Raw genomic sequence first — 19,254 nt, forward strand, 5'->3', positions numbered from 1 at the left:
AGTGCTTAGATTACTGGTGTGCACCACCACACCCAACAAATTCGATCATTTCTTATCTTCAGATTAGCAGAGAGTTAATGAATAACTGTTTAATAATAACTGGCTACACTGTTGATACCTTTGGACTCAGTGTCTTAACATGCATTTCAGTAAAGCCACTCTGACCAATGAGGATGAATTCTGGTGCTAATGCATTTTGTCATTAATGCAGATTGCTTAAGTAATCATGTGTTTTCAACCTCCCAAGTTCTATAGTGTATGTAGTTGCATAAATAACTATAATTCTGTTTAACTTGGAAAATACAATTTAGGAATGGTTGCTTACTAAAACTAAAGAACCACTAAATGTATTCTCTGTAACTTCAAAGCACAGAATTCTATTCAAACCCCAAAAGCTCCTCGGTATCTCGTGAGTGCGGGGTTTCTCCATGGACTGTAGGCATGAGACGATGAGCCACTCTGATTTCAGACTTCTTAATCTAACAAGGAATAGGATTGACTTTGCTGCCATAGAAAACAAGTCCAACATTTAAGTAACTTAAATAAGACCAGGCCATGGCATGACTGTAATCCCAACACTTGGGAGGCAGAGGCAAGTGGATCTCTAAGTTCAAGGTCAGCTTGGTCTACAGAGCAAGTCCTAGGACAGCCATGGCTAAACAGAGAGACCCTGTCTTAAAAAACAGAAACAAAACAAGATCATAAAATAAATAAAAAGCATCTTTTTTTTTCTTTTCTTTTTTTCAGAGCTGAGGGCCGAACCCAGGGCTTTGCGCTTGCTAGGCAAGCGCTCTACCCTGAGCTAAATCCCCAACCCCAATAAAAAGCATCTTAAATAAGATAGAAATTTACCCATTGCTCATATAATATTCAGTGTGATTCTATTGTATTAAGAACTAAGTGCTTGGGGCTGGGGATTTAGCTCAGTGGTAGAGTGCTTACCTAGGAAGCACAAGGCCCTGGGTTCGGTCCCCAGCTCCGAAAAAAAGAACCAAAAAAAAAAAAAAAAAAAAGAACTAAGTGCTTTATTTTTCCCAAATTATCTCATTTATACTGTCCAAGTTTGTTTGCACTGCTTTGTCTCCATTAGTAGAAAATGGGGCAGGCCAGGACTTGCTCCCTGTCTGCAATACAAAGGAAACAGATATCAAAATAGCGATGTAAATCAGTGTTAACTGCAGCTATGTAAGTACTTCAAAGAGCTATCTAGGAGTCATTGGACATAGTGAACAGATTTACGGAGGCTGCTAACAAGGTGAGAATTTACTAAAGAGAGGTAAGGTCAGATGGCAGAAACCTAGTAATGGGAAGACATTGGTAGCAGGTAGAATTTATTGTATAATTATTAGATATTTATGTGATTGGCAGGCTTCCAGAAACATGTCTGCTTATCCTGCATGTCCTCACATGGTAGTTAGTAGTTCATTTTGCCGACGAGAAGATTGACAGCGACGGGGAGAAGCAATTCGTCTTGATGCTCCATAGGAAATACTGTAAGCGGTTGCCCATGTGAAGCACCATGCTAACTCCTTAATCTTATTTTCTCATTAAAAGTTAGGTGATGCTTCCTCTTCCTCCTCACAGCTGAGGGATGTCAGGGTAGATCTGAGCAGAGCCAGAGGGCCAGTAAGTGGCAGGGCTAAAACTCAATGTTCTCTCAAACCAATTCTTGGGCTCCTGAGCTATCTGCTTTCAGGCTGTATTCTTAGACATAGATTTAGATTCAAACAGGATGAGAGATTTTCCAAGAATGAAAGTTATAAAAGAACTAGAACTAGAAACCATAACCTTTAGCTACTTATGCTCAACTAGTGTTTTGTGAGCTCGACACAAGCCAGAGTCATTCGGGGAAAGAATTTAACTTGAGAAGATTCCCTTTCCACATTGACCTGTGAGCCATTTTCTTGCTTTAGTGATTGGTGTGGATGGGCCCAGCTCCCTGAGGGGCATGCTGCCTGTGGGCCGTGGTGCTGGATGGTACAGGAAAGCAGGCTGAGCAAGCCTTACTGGGAGTAAGCCAATGGCAGCATTTCTGCGTTGCCTCTGCATCAGTTCCTGCCTCCGGATTCCTACCTTGAGTTCCTGCCCTGACTTCCTTGCATGCTGTACTACAAGCCATAAACTGAATAAACCCTCTCCTCCCTGAGTTGTTTTGGGATGATGTCATGATGTCTTACCACAATAGAAACCCTAAGACAAGCTAGTGTTTTAGGAAGAACTTAAAAAGCTGCTTTTTAATAGTATATAAAAGTACTTGACTTTTGACTTTTAGGAATCCTGAGAACCTATGATTTTTTTTTAATGTGTTTGTGTATTTTGCCTACATGTATGTCTGTGCACCATATGTTAGCCTGGTGCCTACAAAGGCCAGAAGACAGAATTGGATTCCCTAGAACTGTGGTTACATGTGGGTTAGTGAGCTACTATGTAGGCGCTGAGAATCAAACCTGGGTTCTCTGAAAGAGTAGCAGGTGCTTTTAACTACTGAGCTATCTTTCCAGCCCTAAGAGAAATGGTATTTTTAATTATTATTTTCTGAATTTTCTGTGTATGGATGTTTTGCCTACATGCATGTTTGTGTATCAGAGGCATGTCTGGTGCCCAGAAGACAGAAGAGGAGTTCTTAGCATGGAGTTACACATTGTTGTGAACTGCCATGTGGGTACTTGAATTCAAGGACTTCTGGGAGAGCAGGCAGTGCTCTTAACCCCCGAGCCATCTTTCCAGCCCTACTGACATCTTTTTAAATAGAAATTTATAGTAATTTTAAGTGATGTGTTTAAACTTATGAGTGAATTGGTAATGCTGCTATACTGTAATGTCCTGGTGATGACTCATCTGATTTATAGTGAGGTATTTGTATATTTATCCTGGTGACAGAGAAATGTGAAATCTAAACGGTGCATTATTTACATCTGCTTGTTTTTAGCATGTCTGTGAAGCACTGCAGGAGATTTACAGTGTTCACTGCTCAGCTGAAGATGTTCTCAACCTGGATTCCAGCACTGAAGAAAAGTTTAGCCGACACCTAATATTTCAGCTCCATGATGTGGCGTTTAAAGATAACACTCATGTTGGTGAGTACCTTGAAAAGATCCTGCTTATATTAAAGATTTGTGTTTTCCTGCTCCTCTTGACCTTTTCCAGGTATTTTCTAGGCTTTATGGTTGCTCGCCTATTCTAAAGAGATGAAGTGAGTTTTCATGAGTGCCCTAAGCTCTTGACCTGTCTATCACAGGTGGTGTAACCTACTCAGGATAGTGTGGTATTGGTGCCTCTTACCATACGCGTTGGAGTGACCATGAATGTCCTGATGCTGGTTTCTGTTTCAACAGGATGCATTTCAGCTTTCTGGAGAAGTCATAAGAGGCCTTATCTGTGATGCCTAATATCTATACTTGTGACCTTTGCTTCAGCCTTAAGTAAGCCTTAATTTGTGGGCCCTGGGTCATATCATGAAGGACTTTTATCCCAGGAAGGAGAACTTTAGAACTGCAATGAATCTGGGTGCAAAACCTTGATAATGTAAGCAGAGTTAATATCGGTAGGACAAATGAAGGCCTGGGTATAAAAGGAAGTCAGTCCAGAGAAGATGAAAATAGGCCAAATGGGAACACTAAATCCAAGGTGTAAAGAAAGGCTAGAATCCCAAGTGTTCATCAGAGCCTTAGGCTTAAGGAGTGTTAGCTAGCATTCTTGTAACAGGCAGTCTATCTCAGATCTTCAGGTGTCTCTTAACTTCACAGTCACCTAGAATAAAGGTGTGAGCATAGTCACTGAGGGACTAGAGCCCTGAAGCCAAGTGCTGGAGTAGAGAAGTGCTTCACAGTGAGCTAGTGCTGGTCTTATCTCCCCACTGTTATGTGAGCTGGCTTAGCCTTCTGTCGCTTCCTCTCGCCCTTTAGATGCTAGAAACTGCAGACTTGATGCTTGAGCCTGTATTCACTCTACCATCATTTTCTCGGTCATCCACTATCATGCTTGGATCATCATCACAATTGATATTATATTTAGCCTAGATTGTTCCAGACAGCAGATCCTTGAAACTTCCTGCCAATATTTCCACCCAGACATTTTACACTCAACATGTCCTTCCCAAACTCTTTATTTTTCCCTAAGAACTTGCTCCTTCTCCTATCTGTTAGTGGGTGTCAGTCCTGGCACAAAAAAAGCTTAGGAGGATGGATGCGATGACCATGACAGGCCAATATATAGACAGGCCAATATATAGACAGTCCAAGTTTTCTGGTGTGTGTGTGTGTGTGCACACAAGCATGTGATGCATGTATGTAGTATCAGTTATTGCTGTCCGGTTTACATGTTGGTGTGATCTTCAACCACTGTAGATCTCTCCACCTGCTTAGTCAGCTAGCAAGAGCGATGTGATTGTAACACTGTGCCTCAAACTTCAGGGGTCATTCTAGGCCTTCAGGGACAAGTGTATCTATTTAGCTTGCCCAGTGAGGCTTACTGGGTTCTAACCTCATCCCTCCACTCTATCCTTAACTTATTTCCCACTGCTGCATGTTTCTCTAATGCTCGAGCCTTTTTACTTTTTGTTGTTGCTATCTGAGTTCTAGTTCAGATGTTCTATGGAGACTGACCTCAGGTCGGCTGAGAAGCTCTTCTGTCGCTCTAACCCTGAGGTTTAAAAGGCTGGTGTTCTTCTGGGTTTTAGCATCTAGTGTTAGTATAGGAAAGCACTTACCACTTCCTAGGGTGGTTCTGGTTTTTTTATTGCTATTCTATATAGTGTACTTGTGCATGCATATACACATATGTATATGCATCTAGATGTGCATGTGCGTGCATGCATGTATGCGTGTGTGTGTGTGTTGTAAACATATCTCTGGCAAAGGCCAGAGATGGTATGAATGAGGATGTCTTCCTCAATTACTTTTCCACTTTTTTTTTTTTAAACAGAATCTCTTCTTAACCTGAACATTGCCATTTCAGCTAGGCTGGCTGGGTAGCTAGGCCCTAGTATCTGCCCGATGCCAAGCACCAGCCTTGGCTTAGTCAGAGTAGTAAGGAAGGGGTGTCTGGGAGGAGAAAGAAACTACTTGAAGTCAATCTTGGGTACAAACCGACAGCTCTGTGCTCTGCTCAATCAGTCTCTCCAGACAGCTACGTAGACAGCTTAGCCCTTGCAGACCAAAGCCTAGTCTTTTATTTACATATCTACCTCATGGATTATCACCTTTTGATTATCCCATGAATCAGCATTTTATGACCTTCGCCTCTTGATTCTTAGAAAAGACTGCAAATACATTTTTTTTTTAAATTTAGCAAATGAACTCAGAGATCTGCCTGCCTTTGTAAGCACAAACAATAAGCCAGCTTGGTGAGATCTCGCTCTGAGATCACCATTCCCATCAAGCCTGGGCTTAAACTTACTCTGTCCCAGGCTGACCTTGAACTCAGAAATCTGCCTGCTTTTGTAAGCGCAAACAATAAATTAGCTGGGTGGGTTCTTGCCCTGCAATAACCACTCCCCAAGTCTCTTTATCTCCTTCCTTAAGATCTTTCTGACAAGCAGGCTTATAGTGAGCTGTTGTTTTAGGTCCATGAAGCCCCTCGTATAATTCATACTACATCCTTATACTTTGCACAGTTGAAAAATCATACATTCTTAAACTCATGTTTGTTTTCGGAGTTCTTTCCCACCTGAAGGTCACAGCCTTTACCATTTTGCTGAGGACATTAGACACATCCTCACCCCCCCACCCCCCCCACCCCCCAGCTCGTGCTGCTTCTAATTGTCATGGAGTTATCAACCTTAGTAGGAGAACTTCTCCTGAAGAAGGAACATAAAGTAAATTATGTATATTATTATACAAATAAGCTTCACAACTAGCAACCATTAACACTGGTGGAGGCCCATACCTCCCTAGCTCTGGTCTAGGGGTAGGAACTGTGTCATCATGTGACTCAGCAGCCTGGTTCTTCTCTCCAATACCAAAGGTAGAGTTGGCATAGCCATGCTTAGCCTTTTTTATATGGTTTCTTGGAATCTGAACTCAGAGCCTTAGGTTGATGCTACAGATGCTTTCCTTATATAGGGAGATATCTGCCCAGTTCTACTTAAGCTTGCCTTCCTTCTTGCCTGCCTGCCTGCCTTCCTGCCTTCCTTCTTGCCTGCCTGCCTCCCTGCCTGCCTACCTTCCTGCCTGCCTACCTCCCTGCCTGCCTGCCTCCCTACTTGCCTGCCTGCCTGCCTCCCTGCCTGCCTCCCTGCCTGCCTGCTGTCTGCCTGCCTGCCTGCCTGCCTCCCTGCCTGCCTGCCTGCCTGTCTGCCTGCCTCCCTCCCTGCCTGCCTGCCTGCCTGCCTCCCTGCCTCCCTGCCTGCCTCCCTGCCTGCCTGCTGTCTGCCTGCCTGCCTGCCTGCCTCCCTGCCTGCCTGCCTCCCTGCCTGCCTGCTGTCTGCCTGCCTGCCTGCCTGCCTGTCTCCCTGCCTGCCTGCCTGCCTGCCTGCCTGCCTGCCTGCCTGCCTGCCTGCCTGCCTGCCTCCCTGCCTGCCTCCCTGCCTGCCTGCCTCCCTGCCTGCCTGCCTGCCTCCCTGCCTGCCTCCCTGCCTGCCTGCCTCCCTGCCTGCCTCCCTGCCTGCCTGCCTACCTCCCTGCCTGCCTGCCTCCCTGCTTGCCTGCCTGCCTGCCTGCCTGCCTGCCTGCCTGCCTGCCTGCCTCCCTGCCTGCCTCCCTGCCTGCCTCCCTGCCTCCCTGCCTCCCTGCCTGCCTGCCTGCCTGCCTGCCTGCCTGCCTGCCTGCCTGCCTGCCTGCCTGCCGCCTGCTTTCTTTCTTGCTATCTTTGGGTTTTGGTTTTTCTCTGTGTAGCCTTGTCTGTCCTGGAACTCACTCTGTAAACTAGGCTGGCCTTGAACTCAGAGATCTGCCTGTTTCTGCGTCCTAAGTGCTGGGATTAAAAGGATGTGTCACCACAGCCTGGCTACTTAATGTTTAATTGTAGGGACTGTTGTTTATTTTCTGTTTTCAGGGTTTAGCGTATATTGATACTGTTATTAATAAACTTTAGAATATTAACAATGATAAACAGAAGTGGGCATTTAATAACTACTTGCTGAATAGACGCACCAGTGATAGGTCCTGAGGAAGACCTTCCTGTGACTGCTGTTACTCCTCACGATTTGCTCTCTGGTTGCTCACCGTGACGCTGGATGTTGAGAGTCTAGCTAGAGGAGGAGGATAGATAGATAGATAGTGGCTAGTAACCAGCAGTCTCCTATAGATACCTTCAGAAAGCGGATCACATTGGGTAGATTAGGCACACAGACGAGAGTAAGAAGGCTTTAAGGTCACCACAGTACACACTCAGTCACACTTGACAAGCTGTATCTCTACAGTCAGAATGCAGATTCAGGGAATGCAAACTGGTCTACATTTCCACCTCATTTCTTCTTTTTTGGTGTTCCTCCTGATAACACTTCAAGTTCCTGTTACTAGCCTTGCAGAAAGAGGAACTGAGTCCCAGTGAAAGAGATTAGAGAACATTCTCTGTACTGCACTCTCTTGCTACAGATCAGAGAAGGACACAGGCTGGATGAGTGCCATCATGTTAGCTCCCTGCCAGGTCAGAGGCCTAGTCAGCCTCGTACTGTCCATGCAACCATTTCTGCAGTCCAGTCCACACTCTCCCTATTACTTGGGACAGGTAGATGGAATCAGACACTTCCAGGAAAGTCAGCTTTATGATTTCTGTTTGTATTGTTTCATAGTCTTGGATCTACCATATCTTGTTAACCAGTGTTCCTTGCTCTTCTTCAGTCCAGAAATAATCACGTTTAAATGTTACTGCAAGGATCAAATGCTTTTGCTTTCATTTTAATGTTTGTTTATTTATTTATATACTTATTTTTAGTGTGTGTGTGTGTGTGTGTGTGTGTGTGTGTGTGTGTGTGTGTGTGTGTGTATCTATGCCACATGAGGGCAGGTGTCCTTGAAGCCATAAGAAAGTGTCTCATCCCTAGAAGGTGGGGTTACAGCAGTTGCGAGCTGCCTAACATGGTACTGAGAACTGAATTCTGGTCCTCCAGAAGATCGGGAAGCACTCTCAACCTCTGAGCCATCTCTCCAGCCTGTATTTTATTTGTTTTGAGACAGCCTTGCTATATAGCCGAGTTGACTTGAAACTGTCTCCTGGGTCTGTTTCTTGAGAGGTGGGATAACATGCATGTGCCTCCATATTCCGTTCCAGTTTCTTTAAAATTGCTGAACCTGTATCATGATGGTGCTGCAGGCCTGTAGTCTTAGAATTGGCGAGGCTTGAGCAGGATGTCCACAAGTTCAAGGGCATCCTGGGCTGCCTCAAAAAAGCAAAGTGAAATTGTATTTGTTTCTTTGCATAAAAAAATCTTATTTAGAAGAAGATTTTGATTATAAAGCATGTGTATATTATGACTTAAATATTTATCTATAGAATATACATATATAAAGCCTTTCTGATTTATAAAAGTGATAAATGAGCCCAAATTTACATAGTTTTTTCTTATATTGTTTTGTATATGCAATATTATATATAAAACAACTTAATGGCTGAATTATGCCTAGTTTGTGAGATAAACAGTACATGTGACTATGAAGCAGTTCAGTTATCTCACCAATTCTCACAGTGCAGGTAGAACAGCCTCAGGGCAGATGCTGAAGTACAAAGCATGTGAATTGCTTTACTTTGAGATGTAGCTCCAAAGCCATAGTTCATCTTGTCACCCATTTGAGGGTGACAGGTGGTTGGCAGCAGCCTTGAGACTACCAACATGGGGGTTCTTGGGGCATGTCGTGGCTGCCGAAGGAGAGAGAATAAGCCATCAGAGCCTGCCAACCTGCCGACTCTTTGGGGAGAGAGGTGGCACACGCTTGGTGTGCTTCCTTGGCTCTGCGTTTGGTGACCTCATCCTTCAGTCACTGACCAGAAACCCTTCTGGTGGACATTTCTGCTGACAGCATGTTGGGCTCAAGTCCATACTAGCAACATGGTGTGTTTACAGCTGACCCCCTCTCGTGCCAATAGAGCTGGGAAAATAAAGGGTTACACCCATGAAAGGATGTGGTAGAAGAGACATACGACAGTGTGGAGCAGTAGCTGAGGAAAGGCTTTATTTCATAAATAGACACTACATTACAGTCTACAGAAAAGAAGGGTTGGACTGCAATCTTAATGCTTTTTCTCCTTAGGTAATTTTGTGAGAAAAATTTTGCAACCTGCTCTTCACTTAATCACCAAGGACGATGAGGATGAGATCACAGAGGCAGTGGGCCATGAAGCCTCCTGTTTTTCTGTTACACCATTAAAACAAGAGATTTCAGAGGCCTGGGAGAAGCTGGCGTTGCCTAAGCAGTGTGACCCCGATCTTTCATTTTTAGTTGTGAAAAATCACAAAGGAGAAAAATGTCTCTTTGTGGATCTAGGTAAGTAACACTGCCCTGCACCCTGTGTGAAAGGCAAGTCTGTACCTGCTTGGGCTCTGCTTAGGTTCTGTCGTCTACTTGGAGTAGATTTTTGCTTCTTGAGTGAAGACGTCAAGATTCATCTTTTACTGTGATTATCCAGTCGCCCCAGCACTTTTGTTGGAATGACGGTCATTCCCACAGCTCAGCAGTACGCTTCACCATCTCCAGAGTATGGACGTATGTCAACTCTGGTCTGTCCTCTTATTTACTCTGGCTGTCTCATTTCCTGGGCTGGGACTGGTGCGTGATAGGCTCCCCCACTGATGTAGTGTTCTCTCATTTCTTGCTGTATAGTTTTCTGGCTAGAAATCTTACACACCTTTCATTAACTTTGTTGTAGATGCTCTGGTTTTTCTTGGCACCTCCCTTTGTCTGGGGTCTTGCAGCATAGTGCTTTGGCAGCTCTCAGGCTTGCTTTCCTTTGGATAGCCGCTCCAGAGTCGCTTAGTTAGCTGCCTGCCTGTGCCTTCTTTCATCTTAACGTCAGAGTATCTGAATTTATACATTGCCTTAATAACCATCATTTCCAACAACTTTGCAGAAAAATAATATCTGCTGACTATAAAACAGATTATAGAAACATGCATTAATTTTTAAAATTAATTTTTGTTGTAGGAGTGTATACAAAAAACAGAAACTTTCGACTATATCAATCATCAAAAATAGGAAAGCGTGTGTCTTTGGAGGTTGCAGAAGATAACAGATTTATTCCAAAACAGTCAAAAGATATTTCTGAGGAAAACCAGTATTTCCTGTCTTCCCTGGTGAGCAATGTCAGGTCTGTAGAACCAGAATCAACCCATCGTATATTTATGTAGTTAGCACTGGATATTGCTAAAATGTAAATGTATAAATTGATCCTACCTTAAGAAAAAGAAAGCTTGTTTTTAAGTCTCTTTTTTTCTGTATTTGAAAAATAATAACAAGAAATGTTTCTAACCATTTAATTTCTTCTTTATATAATGTATTTTCCAGTTATTCCAAAGTCACCACTTTATAAAGAAGAAAAAAATGATGTTCACATTGTATTTAAAAGTATAATTACTACTGTCTCATTTTCTTTCCACATATACACATATACACATACACATTTAGACTGCACACAGCTCTACTCAAGGCCCTGTATTTGATCCTCTGCACCAGTCCCTGGAAAATAAGTTTTAATTGAGATCATTACTCATGATTTTGTCACCTGATTTGTTCAGTTCAATATCACATCACAAATATTTGCCAAGCTAATAATTGGTCAGGAGTTATGAATAAAACATTTAGTGCATAAGCTTTGTACTGTAATGGCGTACTTTATCATCAGGTCTGTTGTTTCAAGTTAGGTTTCTATGTTTTGTTTCTAATTCCACCTTTGCCTGGCAATTAAGTCAGAATGTGGTTAGTAGGCCCACCCCTATCTGTAAGCCTAGCACTTGAGAAGTGGACATCATCACCCTGCCCCCCAAAACCAACAAACACAGCAAAACCCTAAAACAAACAGAAGTTAAAAAATGGACTAAACCATATTACCTTGCTATGTCGTCTTTTCTGTTTACCTCCCTCAAAAGTTTTGTTTTGGGGTTTTGGTTTGGTTTGGTATTTTTTGTTGTTATTTTTGGTTTTGGGTTTGTTAGTTTTTGACAGACTATGTAGCCCGGGTGGGCCTGGAATTCAGTATATAAACCAAGCTGGCCTCAGATTTACAGAAATCTACCTGCTCTGCATCTTCCCAGATGTTTTTAAGACATTTCCATAAAAATTAGCTTTAAGAATAAACATTAAACTGGGTGTCGTAGCACCACACTGGAGACGGGTGAGTGGATCTCTGAATTTGAAGCCGTCACAGCCAGGGCTATCAGAGAAACCTTGGCTCAATGTAATTTATTAACTAAATGTTAAAGGTATGTTTCTATAGGAAAGTTGTATGTAGTGGGAATTCCATAACAGCCAGGGCTATCAGAGAAAGCTCGGCTCAACATTAATTAATAAATTAATTAATTAGCTAATTAATGTTTAGGGTATGCTTCTCTAGGGAAAGCTGTGTGTAATGGGGAAGTGAGATGAAAGACTGTTAAGGTGGAAATACTGCCAGGGTTGTTAAGTTTAGAGCATTCGAACGACACTCGCATAGTGGCCAGCACGCATTGGCGGTGCAGTATCTGCGTCTGTTAAGCGCAGTAGAGCTCTGGTCTCAGTGTGTCTCCACTTCTGACTACAGCAACCACAGAATACAGTTCTTCATGTTCTGACGACTCTAACTATCCAAGTGTTTTGTTGCTACTTCATAACTAGAATTTGATACTAGCCAAGTTCATTCCATCATAATATAAATTTATAATATGCAGGATATCTAATGTGTGACTTCTATGAAAGGGACATATGTCCCTGCAGGGGTTGTGACCCCAAGCTGAGAACCACTGGAGTCCTGGGTAGTTTCAGTGCAGCCTCACAGAAGTGAGCGGCTCTCATCTTAAATAAGGCTCCCTCAGCTGCACGTGCACAGCCCAGTGACCGCCAGGCACTGTTCTCCCTGGTTGTTAGTGTGCATTTCCGTCCTACCTTCCCGTGCTTCCATCTTCTCTTTTGTTATTCATAGTTTGAAATCCTAGCGGAAGTCCAATGGTACAACTACACTTTGAGTCATTCCAGCACCCGAGAGCCCTTGCATCACTCTGTGAAGTGTTTTAAACAATCCACCAGGGTTGGGGAGTTAGCTCAGCGGTAGAGCACTTGCCTAGCAAGCGCAAGGCCCTGGGTTTGGTCCCCAGCTCCGAAAAAAAGAAAAGAAAAAAAAGATTACCAGTATGTGCTGGTTAGGGTTTAAACAATCCACAAATGGCTGTTTAAAGGACATTGTTTTTCATTGACGAGTTATCATCTTATTGTTACGTGTTCTGTGGTAGGACTGGCAGCCTGGGCTGCAACAGTGGAGCAGCATGGAGCTGGCTCCTCTCTCTGGGAAGCTACTTCAGCTCTAACAGTGTACTTTATTTCTTTATAACTTTCTTTAGATTCTCAGACACTTTACGAATTCTCTCATGTGACCCGTCTCAGACCAAAAGAAAGCGGGTTGAATATTCTAACAGTGCTGGCACTTCAGGTAACTTCAACAATTAAAATTGAAGGGTCCAAAACCTACTTTACCTTAAAAATCTTAAATCTGCTGGTCTTATAAAAACTAATTCTTCTAGGTTTCTAACCAGGTTGGATATACTATAAAAGAATTTATAGGTGCTTATTAATTAAAATACCTGACTTCATTCTGTGCTAAGAATATATTCCTTAAGGAATATATAAATATTTTATGTTACTTAAAGAATGTAGAAATAATACATTTTATATAAAATAAGCACATCAAAATATGGCTAATCTTTAAACCTATTTTTAAAAAAAATTTTTTTTTTTGTGATGGATGTTTTGACTGCATGTTTATCTGTGTACCGTGTGCATGTCTGAGGCCTATGGAGGTCAGAAGTGGCCTCTGAGCCCTCCCCAGCCCTCGTTCACCCTTTGTTCACAGTCACAGACAGGGAGCTTGAGATGGCTTGGCAGGTGAAAGCATTCACTACCAAGTCTGACAAAGCAACTCGGTCCCCAGGCCCACAGACGTGTGCTCTGACTTACACACACACACACACACACACACACACACACACACACACACACACACACACACACAATCTTCTTTTTACAATCACAGGTAACTACTACAGAAGCTCCCCATTTAACCTAGTACTGCAGAAGTATCTCTTTATCAGACCTTGCCCACTCCTGTACTGAAGAACATTTTCCCTACAGTTTCTTATCTAAACTCTTGATAAATACTTTTATTCACATAAGTTGATATATCAGTACTGAGGTAGGTCCACCCCTATCTGCAAGTCTAGCACTTGAGAGGTGGACGTCATCTCTGAGTTTGAGGTCTAGACAGTGTGGAAGACACCCACTGATGATAAGAGAAAAAGCAGATTCCAGAACCACAAGTGTGGGGCAGGGGATGGAGTTTAGTGATAGAGCACTTGCCCTGGACTTAATAGATTCCCTGCTGCTATGACAGTGACACAGACACACAAAGTACATGACTGCAAGCCTACTAAAAATGTGGGCAATATTTCCTGTGTTTATTTCCCCTGACTATTTAAGATATATTTTTAGACATTGTCTGGGAGTTTTTCTCATTTCTATACTTAAATATTTTCTAAAATGTCTCCAGTTATATATCTATTTTAAGAGAAATACTGACTTTAAGAAAACTAGATTTTCCTGTCATTAGAACTAAAGGAATTTGTGAACTGGTCATTCTAAGTTATAGAGGTAGATTCTTAGATATAAAATAAAAGTCTCAGTGCCCTCCAGTGAGAGACTCAAGGAAACACAGATTGAGTTTATGATTCCCTAGGTGAAGGAAGTCCTTGGGTACCTCACTCAGTAAGAAGGAAGGGGTTGGAAAAGACTTACAGCTTTGGGCTGACTGTGTGACTCAAGCGTAGACGAGGGAGCATGGGTCCGCTTTTACTTGAGATAGAATGATTTCCGTTGTTTATCTTACCGATTCTTATCTGGGAGGAGGCATCTGGATGGAGGTTGACACTGTAATTGCTAAAGCAGTTAACAGTTGCTATGTTAGCCGGGAGGTTTGGGCCATTTTTGTAGTTTGGTTATTTATATTTTCTCCCTGCTCAGACATGACTGCAGAGGGGTCTGGTTTAGTCTAGAATCCTTGTGACCCCAGAGTGGCCTCAGTATTGACCTATTGAAGTTTGTGGTCCTCATTTGTGTTTAATAGCAGAAATCAAGACTGAAACCGGAATGGCTAGCCCGAGGCAGTACCCAGCCTTAGCCAGGAGCCCTGTGCAGCCAGGCTGAGGGTCTACTTTTCTCCTTGTCAGAGTGAAGAAAACAGGCAAAACAGGCCTTTTATAGAATCTAGCCAACACTTCTCTAATCGATGTTTGAATCTTAACTACCTCCTCAGAGCATTAGAAGAGCCCAAGAAGCAACAGTAAGGAGAGTTGAAAAAGAGGGCCAAGACTTCAGTTTCACAATTAGTAACTTGATCAGCGACTAACTTAACTGTTCTCATCTATAAATGCTTCTCTCTGTTGCAGTGGAACCCATTGAAGGCTTCCAGGCCTCCCCGTACCCTGAGGTCGACCGCTTTGTTCTTTCTTTGGTGAATAAACCTGACACTGAAGGAGGTAAGGCTCGGCTTTCCCCTCTGTCTGTTTGGTTTCAGAGGTTCTCCGTGCAGCCTCAGCTGTCCTGGACTCACGTGGCAGGGTTATCCTCCACTGACTCTTGCACGGCGAGCAACGGTTCCTTGAACAGCGTCCTTGCATTTTAGGAATTCGGCGTTGGAACTACTTTTTCCCAGAAGAATTGCTGGTTTATGATATATGTAAATATCGCTGGTGTGAAAACATTGGAAGAGCCCACAAGAGTAATAATATCATGTAAGTAATATTGGTTGTATGGCTTGTATGCCTTTAACTGGTATATTTAAAATATTTATAATTGTAAAAGTAATGTTGACAGTATAAAGTCATTTTTATGATATATGAACTTAAACTCTGTATTTGGTTGATGTTTTATGTTAAATTATTAGTTGTCAGATTACTTCTAGCACAAATCAGCTTTTTGTTTATTTGATATTAACCCTTACAGTATTTTCTCCCAAAATACATCCTCTTTCTACTCCTCCCAGTTTTCTCCATTTCCCCTCCATTCCGGATTAACCCCTTTCTGTCCCTCAGAAAACAAATGGGCGCATGCTTTGAATCCCAGCACTCTGGAGGCAGAGGCAGGCAGATCACTGAGTTTGAGGCCAGCTTGGTCTACTGAGCAAGTTCTAGGACAGCCAGGGCTACCCAGAGAAACCTAACTCAAGAAAAAAGAAAAGAAAGAAAGAAAGAAACAAACAAACAAAAACAGGCTTCTAAGAGATTATAATGTAACTAACAATGATAAAACAAAAACTAACACATTGGAATAGGACAAAACAAAGTAACAGAAAGAAAGGAGACAAGAAAGGACGCTGGATAGAGATACAGAAACCCACTGTTCACACACTCAGAAATCCTATAAAAACACTAAACCAGACACCATAATATATAAATATATATGTGTAGGGTAAAAGGAGAGAAAAATACATGAAACAAAAGAGTGGTGATGATGATGGTGGTGGTGGTGATGATGATGATGATGGTGGTGGTGGTGGTGATGATGATGGTGGTGGTGGTGATCATGATAAAGGAGAAGTCATAACCCAACAAGGAAGCTCCACAGATGCCTTTAAGTTTGTTTTCCCTGGCCACCCTTAAGAGTATTCAGGTCGGGGCTGGGGATTTAGCTCAGTGGTAGAGCGCTTACCTAGGAAGCGCAAGGCCCTGGGTTCGGTCCCCAGCTCCGAAAAAAAGAACCAAAAAAAAAAAGAGTATTCAGGTTCCCTTGAGAAAACTAAGCTTCCATTAGCAAGTGGTCAGCAGTCAGGGACTGCTCTGGGATGAGGGATCAGGGCTGGTGTCCACCGTTCCTTTCAGCTCCAGAATCCCATCTAGTGCAGGCCCTGCGCTTGCTACCTTAGTCTCTGTGAGTTCATATCTGTGTTAATCCTCATATAAGGCATTTAATCATTCCATGCTAATTCCTGCCCCAAATCCTACCAGGTCAGCCCCACCTTCCTACCTTCTGTATTTCTGAGTTTTGGGTCATCTGCTGGACTGTAGTTGAGCTGCCACCTACATACCTTAAAGACTATGCCCTTATGGCTCTCCTCTCCTCCAGGAGCCTGCCCATACCCCTCATCTAGGGATGGGGGCTCGTGCACCTCTTCCCACTCCATGACTGAGCACTGACTAGCTTGGCTTTGTACAAATTTGTGCCAGCAACCATAACTCTGAGTTAATGAGTCTGATGGCCCCTTTGGTCCGGAAGATAATACTTTGCTGCAGTCTTCCCTGACCTCTGACTCTTACAGTCTTACCACTGTCCCCTTTTTATACCAGTCCCTGAGCTTAGGTAGGAAATGAGACACAGGCGTCCTGTTTGTGGCTGTGCATCCACTTACTCTGTACTCTGTAGATGTCATCCTTACAGTGCTGCCCACTCTACCCACATATTTTGAACCTACAGTTTTCCGCGGTTCCTAGAGAAACGCCTGTCACTGTGCTGTTTTCTGCTCAGAAGTCTGTTTGTACAGTCTATGCATTGATGTATCATATGCAGGAGGCACACATGTGTGGAGGTCAGAGGACAGAGTTTTAAGGGGGTCTCTCATAGCCCCAGAGCTCACCAAACTAGAGAGCTGACTGGTCAGTGAGTCCCAAAGGTCTACCTGTCCATACATCCAGCATTGGGATTACAAGAGTGTGCCACCACTCGGGGCCTCCCAAAACGGTGTGCTTGTATATTGTATTTACTGTGCCTGTATGTGCAGGTCTGTGTGCAAGGTCTGGCTGGCAAGCTCCTAGGACTTCCTGTGTTCTCCTTCACACACCAAGGTTACAGCCGTGCCCAGTGTTCATGTGCGTTCTTAGGATCTGAACTGCAGTCCTCATGCCGGGCAGCAAGCTCTCTCCCCACTGAGCTGGCTTCCGAGTGTTTGTTCTCATGAGGGCTCTGAGGGTTGGACTGGAGGGTTTGCAGGCACAAGAGCTTTGCCGGCGGATCCCTCTCCTCAGCCCCATGAGTGTTACTTTTAGCAACCAGTTTTCTTCTGGTTACTCATATTTATTCTCTTCCTTTAGCTTTGTAATTTTTCTCTATCTTTTAAGTCTTAGGCACATCTTAGCACATGGCGTATGTTTAAACTTTATTTTCTACCCAGTATGAGTATTAATAATGGTTTCTTTCCCTTATACATTAAGGATTCTGGTTGATCTGAAAAATGAAGTTTGGTATCAGAAATGCCATGACCCTGTATGTAAAGCACAAAACTTCAAATCTACCTGTGAGTTATTAATTTTTATATTTACCACAATGTGAAAATTAGATATCCACCTAAAAATATTTGTACTTATCTTTTTGATTCAGGTTTCCCACTACCCACTGAAGTAAGTCTCCTGTTTCTTCTGAAAGATGTGAGTACAGCTCTTGGCCTGCGGTTTTGGTACATAGCATATGAACCACGAACAGCCTTTAAACACAATGCGAAGCACTCGTGCTCTCTTTGGAATGTGTTAGTGATCTTCCCACCTCAGTGCCTCTGAGAACATGAGCCACTGGGGAATAAATTTAGTCCCAGGCATATTGACGTTTCTGACAGTTTGCTTTAAGGGTACAGAGCACTGTGTCGCTCTTTGGCCCACAGTGGCTGTTGGTTGGATTTCCATCCGTAGAACAGTGTCAAAGGGAATAATACACAATTTTACTTTTGGATACCACTAGCTTGCCAAACCAACATTTAATCCAAATGATTCACATTTAGTGTTTTTAAAAAAGCAGAAAATACATAAAAAACAAAAGTGGGTTGGTCTGGATGGGACCCTAAGGGCACTTAGTGCTCTTGTAGAGTTCAGTCCCCAGCACCCACATGGTGGCTCACACTCCAGTTCCAGGGGATCTAATGCCCGTCCTTGTCTGGCTTTCACAGGCTCCTGCATGCATGTGGTGCACACACACATGTAAGAAAAAAAAGCAAGAAGGTAAAACATCACACATAATTTGGGCAAACCGATGCAAAGGTTATAGCATAAACCTTCATTATACTTGGCTGTGCTCATTTTCAGAGTCGTAATGCACAGTAGTTTTTTCCCTTGAAGTAGCGGAAACATTTTGGGCTCACCAAGTTGTTCGGGGATATCCAAGAATTGAGAGGGTACATAGGTTGACGAGAGCGCCTGCTGCTAGGTTTGCCAGTGGCCGGCAGTAGACAAGTGCAATCCACCGTGCGTTTATTAATGAAGTTGTGCTCTTTGTAGGTTGTTTCTGGATCCATTTTTTTGATTATTTAGTACTTTTTGTTATGGATTAGAGTTAAGTACAAGCTGAACAAGGGCTTACATTTATATTCTAGAAAACTGACATCCTTTGACATCTGCATTTAAATCACTTTTTTATGATGTATGTACGGGTGATTTGATTGCATGTGCATCTGTGTACCACATGTGTGTTTGGTACCCAAGGAAGCACAAGCATTTGGTCCCCTGGACCTGTGGTTAGAGGTGGTTGTGAGCCACCATGTGGGTGCTGCGGACTGAAGCTCTGGAAGGGTCCTCTGAAGAGCAGCAGTGCTGCTAACCACTGAGCCCTCTCTCCACACCCAACACCCAAGTTGAAAGTGAAAATCCCATGCTCGGAATGTTGGAATGGGACATAACAGAACTGATGCAGACTCTCTGGCAGATTACCAGGTTTAGAAGTAGTATCTAGGAACAAGTGAAAATTTAATTATCTCTCAAAAGAGCAGTGTATCATCACGTTGAGTGGTTTAATTTGTTGCAGTGCCAGTCATTGAACCTAAGGCCTCATACATGGGAAGCAAGGGCTCTCTCTGGAGCTACCTTCCCAGCCATTGATTTATTTTGGTGACGGCTTTGGTGGAAAGTTTTTTCTTTTCGAATACCTCAAAAATGCTGAGTTAAAATATTCTTAGCATATAATATTACCATTATTTGAACAAAACTTCATTTTTTTAGAAATAACAGTATAGAACAAGTACCTTCCAAGTGAACTGCTAACATTGCAATTTCTCCTTCACACACACACACACACACACACACACACACACACACTCACACACACTCACACACACACAGGTCAGAGGGACAACTTTGGTGTCATTCCTCAGAAGGGTTTTTGGTTT

At 43.0% G+C, this 19,254-nt stretch overlaps 2 protein-coding genes across 2 annotated transcripts in view; both read left to right on the forward strand.

The window, feature by feature from the left end:
• Erich1 (glutamate-rich 1) overlaps positions 1-19,254 on the forward strand; it is a gene marked incomplete at its 5' end in the record, with an annotated part of 52,793,804 nt that overhangs the window by 22,926,400 nt on the left and 29,848,150 nt on the right.
• Positions 1-19,254, forward strand: part of Primpol (primase and DNA directed polymerase) — a 37,035-nt gene that overhangs the window by 14,106 nt on the left and 3,675 nt on the right. For both annotated transcript variants that reach the window (NM_001432824.1, NM_001432823.1), the window contains exons 6-13: positions 2,930-3,077; positions 9,189-9,422; positions 10,080-10,242; positions 12,464-12,552; positions 14,561-14,650; positions 14,797-14,905; positions 17,318-17,400; positions 17,484-17,530. In NM_001432824.1, coding sequence (NP_001419753.1) covers positions 2,930-3,077; positions 9,189-9,422; positions 10,080-10,242; positions 12,464-12,552; positions 14,561-14,650; positions 14,797-14,905; positions 17,318-17,400; positions 17,484-17,530 — 963 coding nt within the window. The remainder of the gene's footprint in view (positions 1-2,929; positions 3,078-9,188; positions 9,423-10,079; positions 10,243-12,463; positions 12,553-14,560; positions 14,651-14,796; positions 14,906-17,317; positions 17,401-17,483; positions 17,531-19,254) is intronic.

This window comes from Rattus norvegicus, chromosome 16 (genome assembly GCF_021556685.1).
Source record: "Rattus norvegicus strain SHRSP/BbbUtx chromosome 16, alternate assembly SHRSP_T2T, whole genome shotgun sequence".
Classification (NCBI taxonomy): Eukaryota; Metazoa; Chordata; class Mammalia; order Rodentia; family Muridae; genus Rattus; species Rattus norvegicus.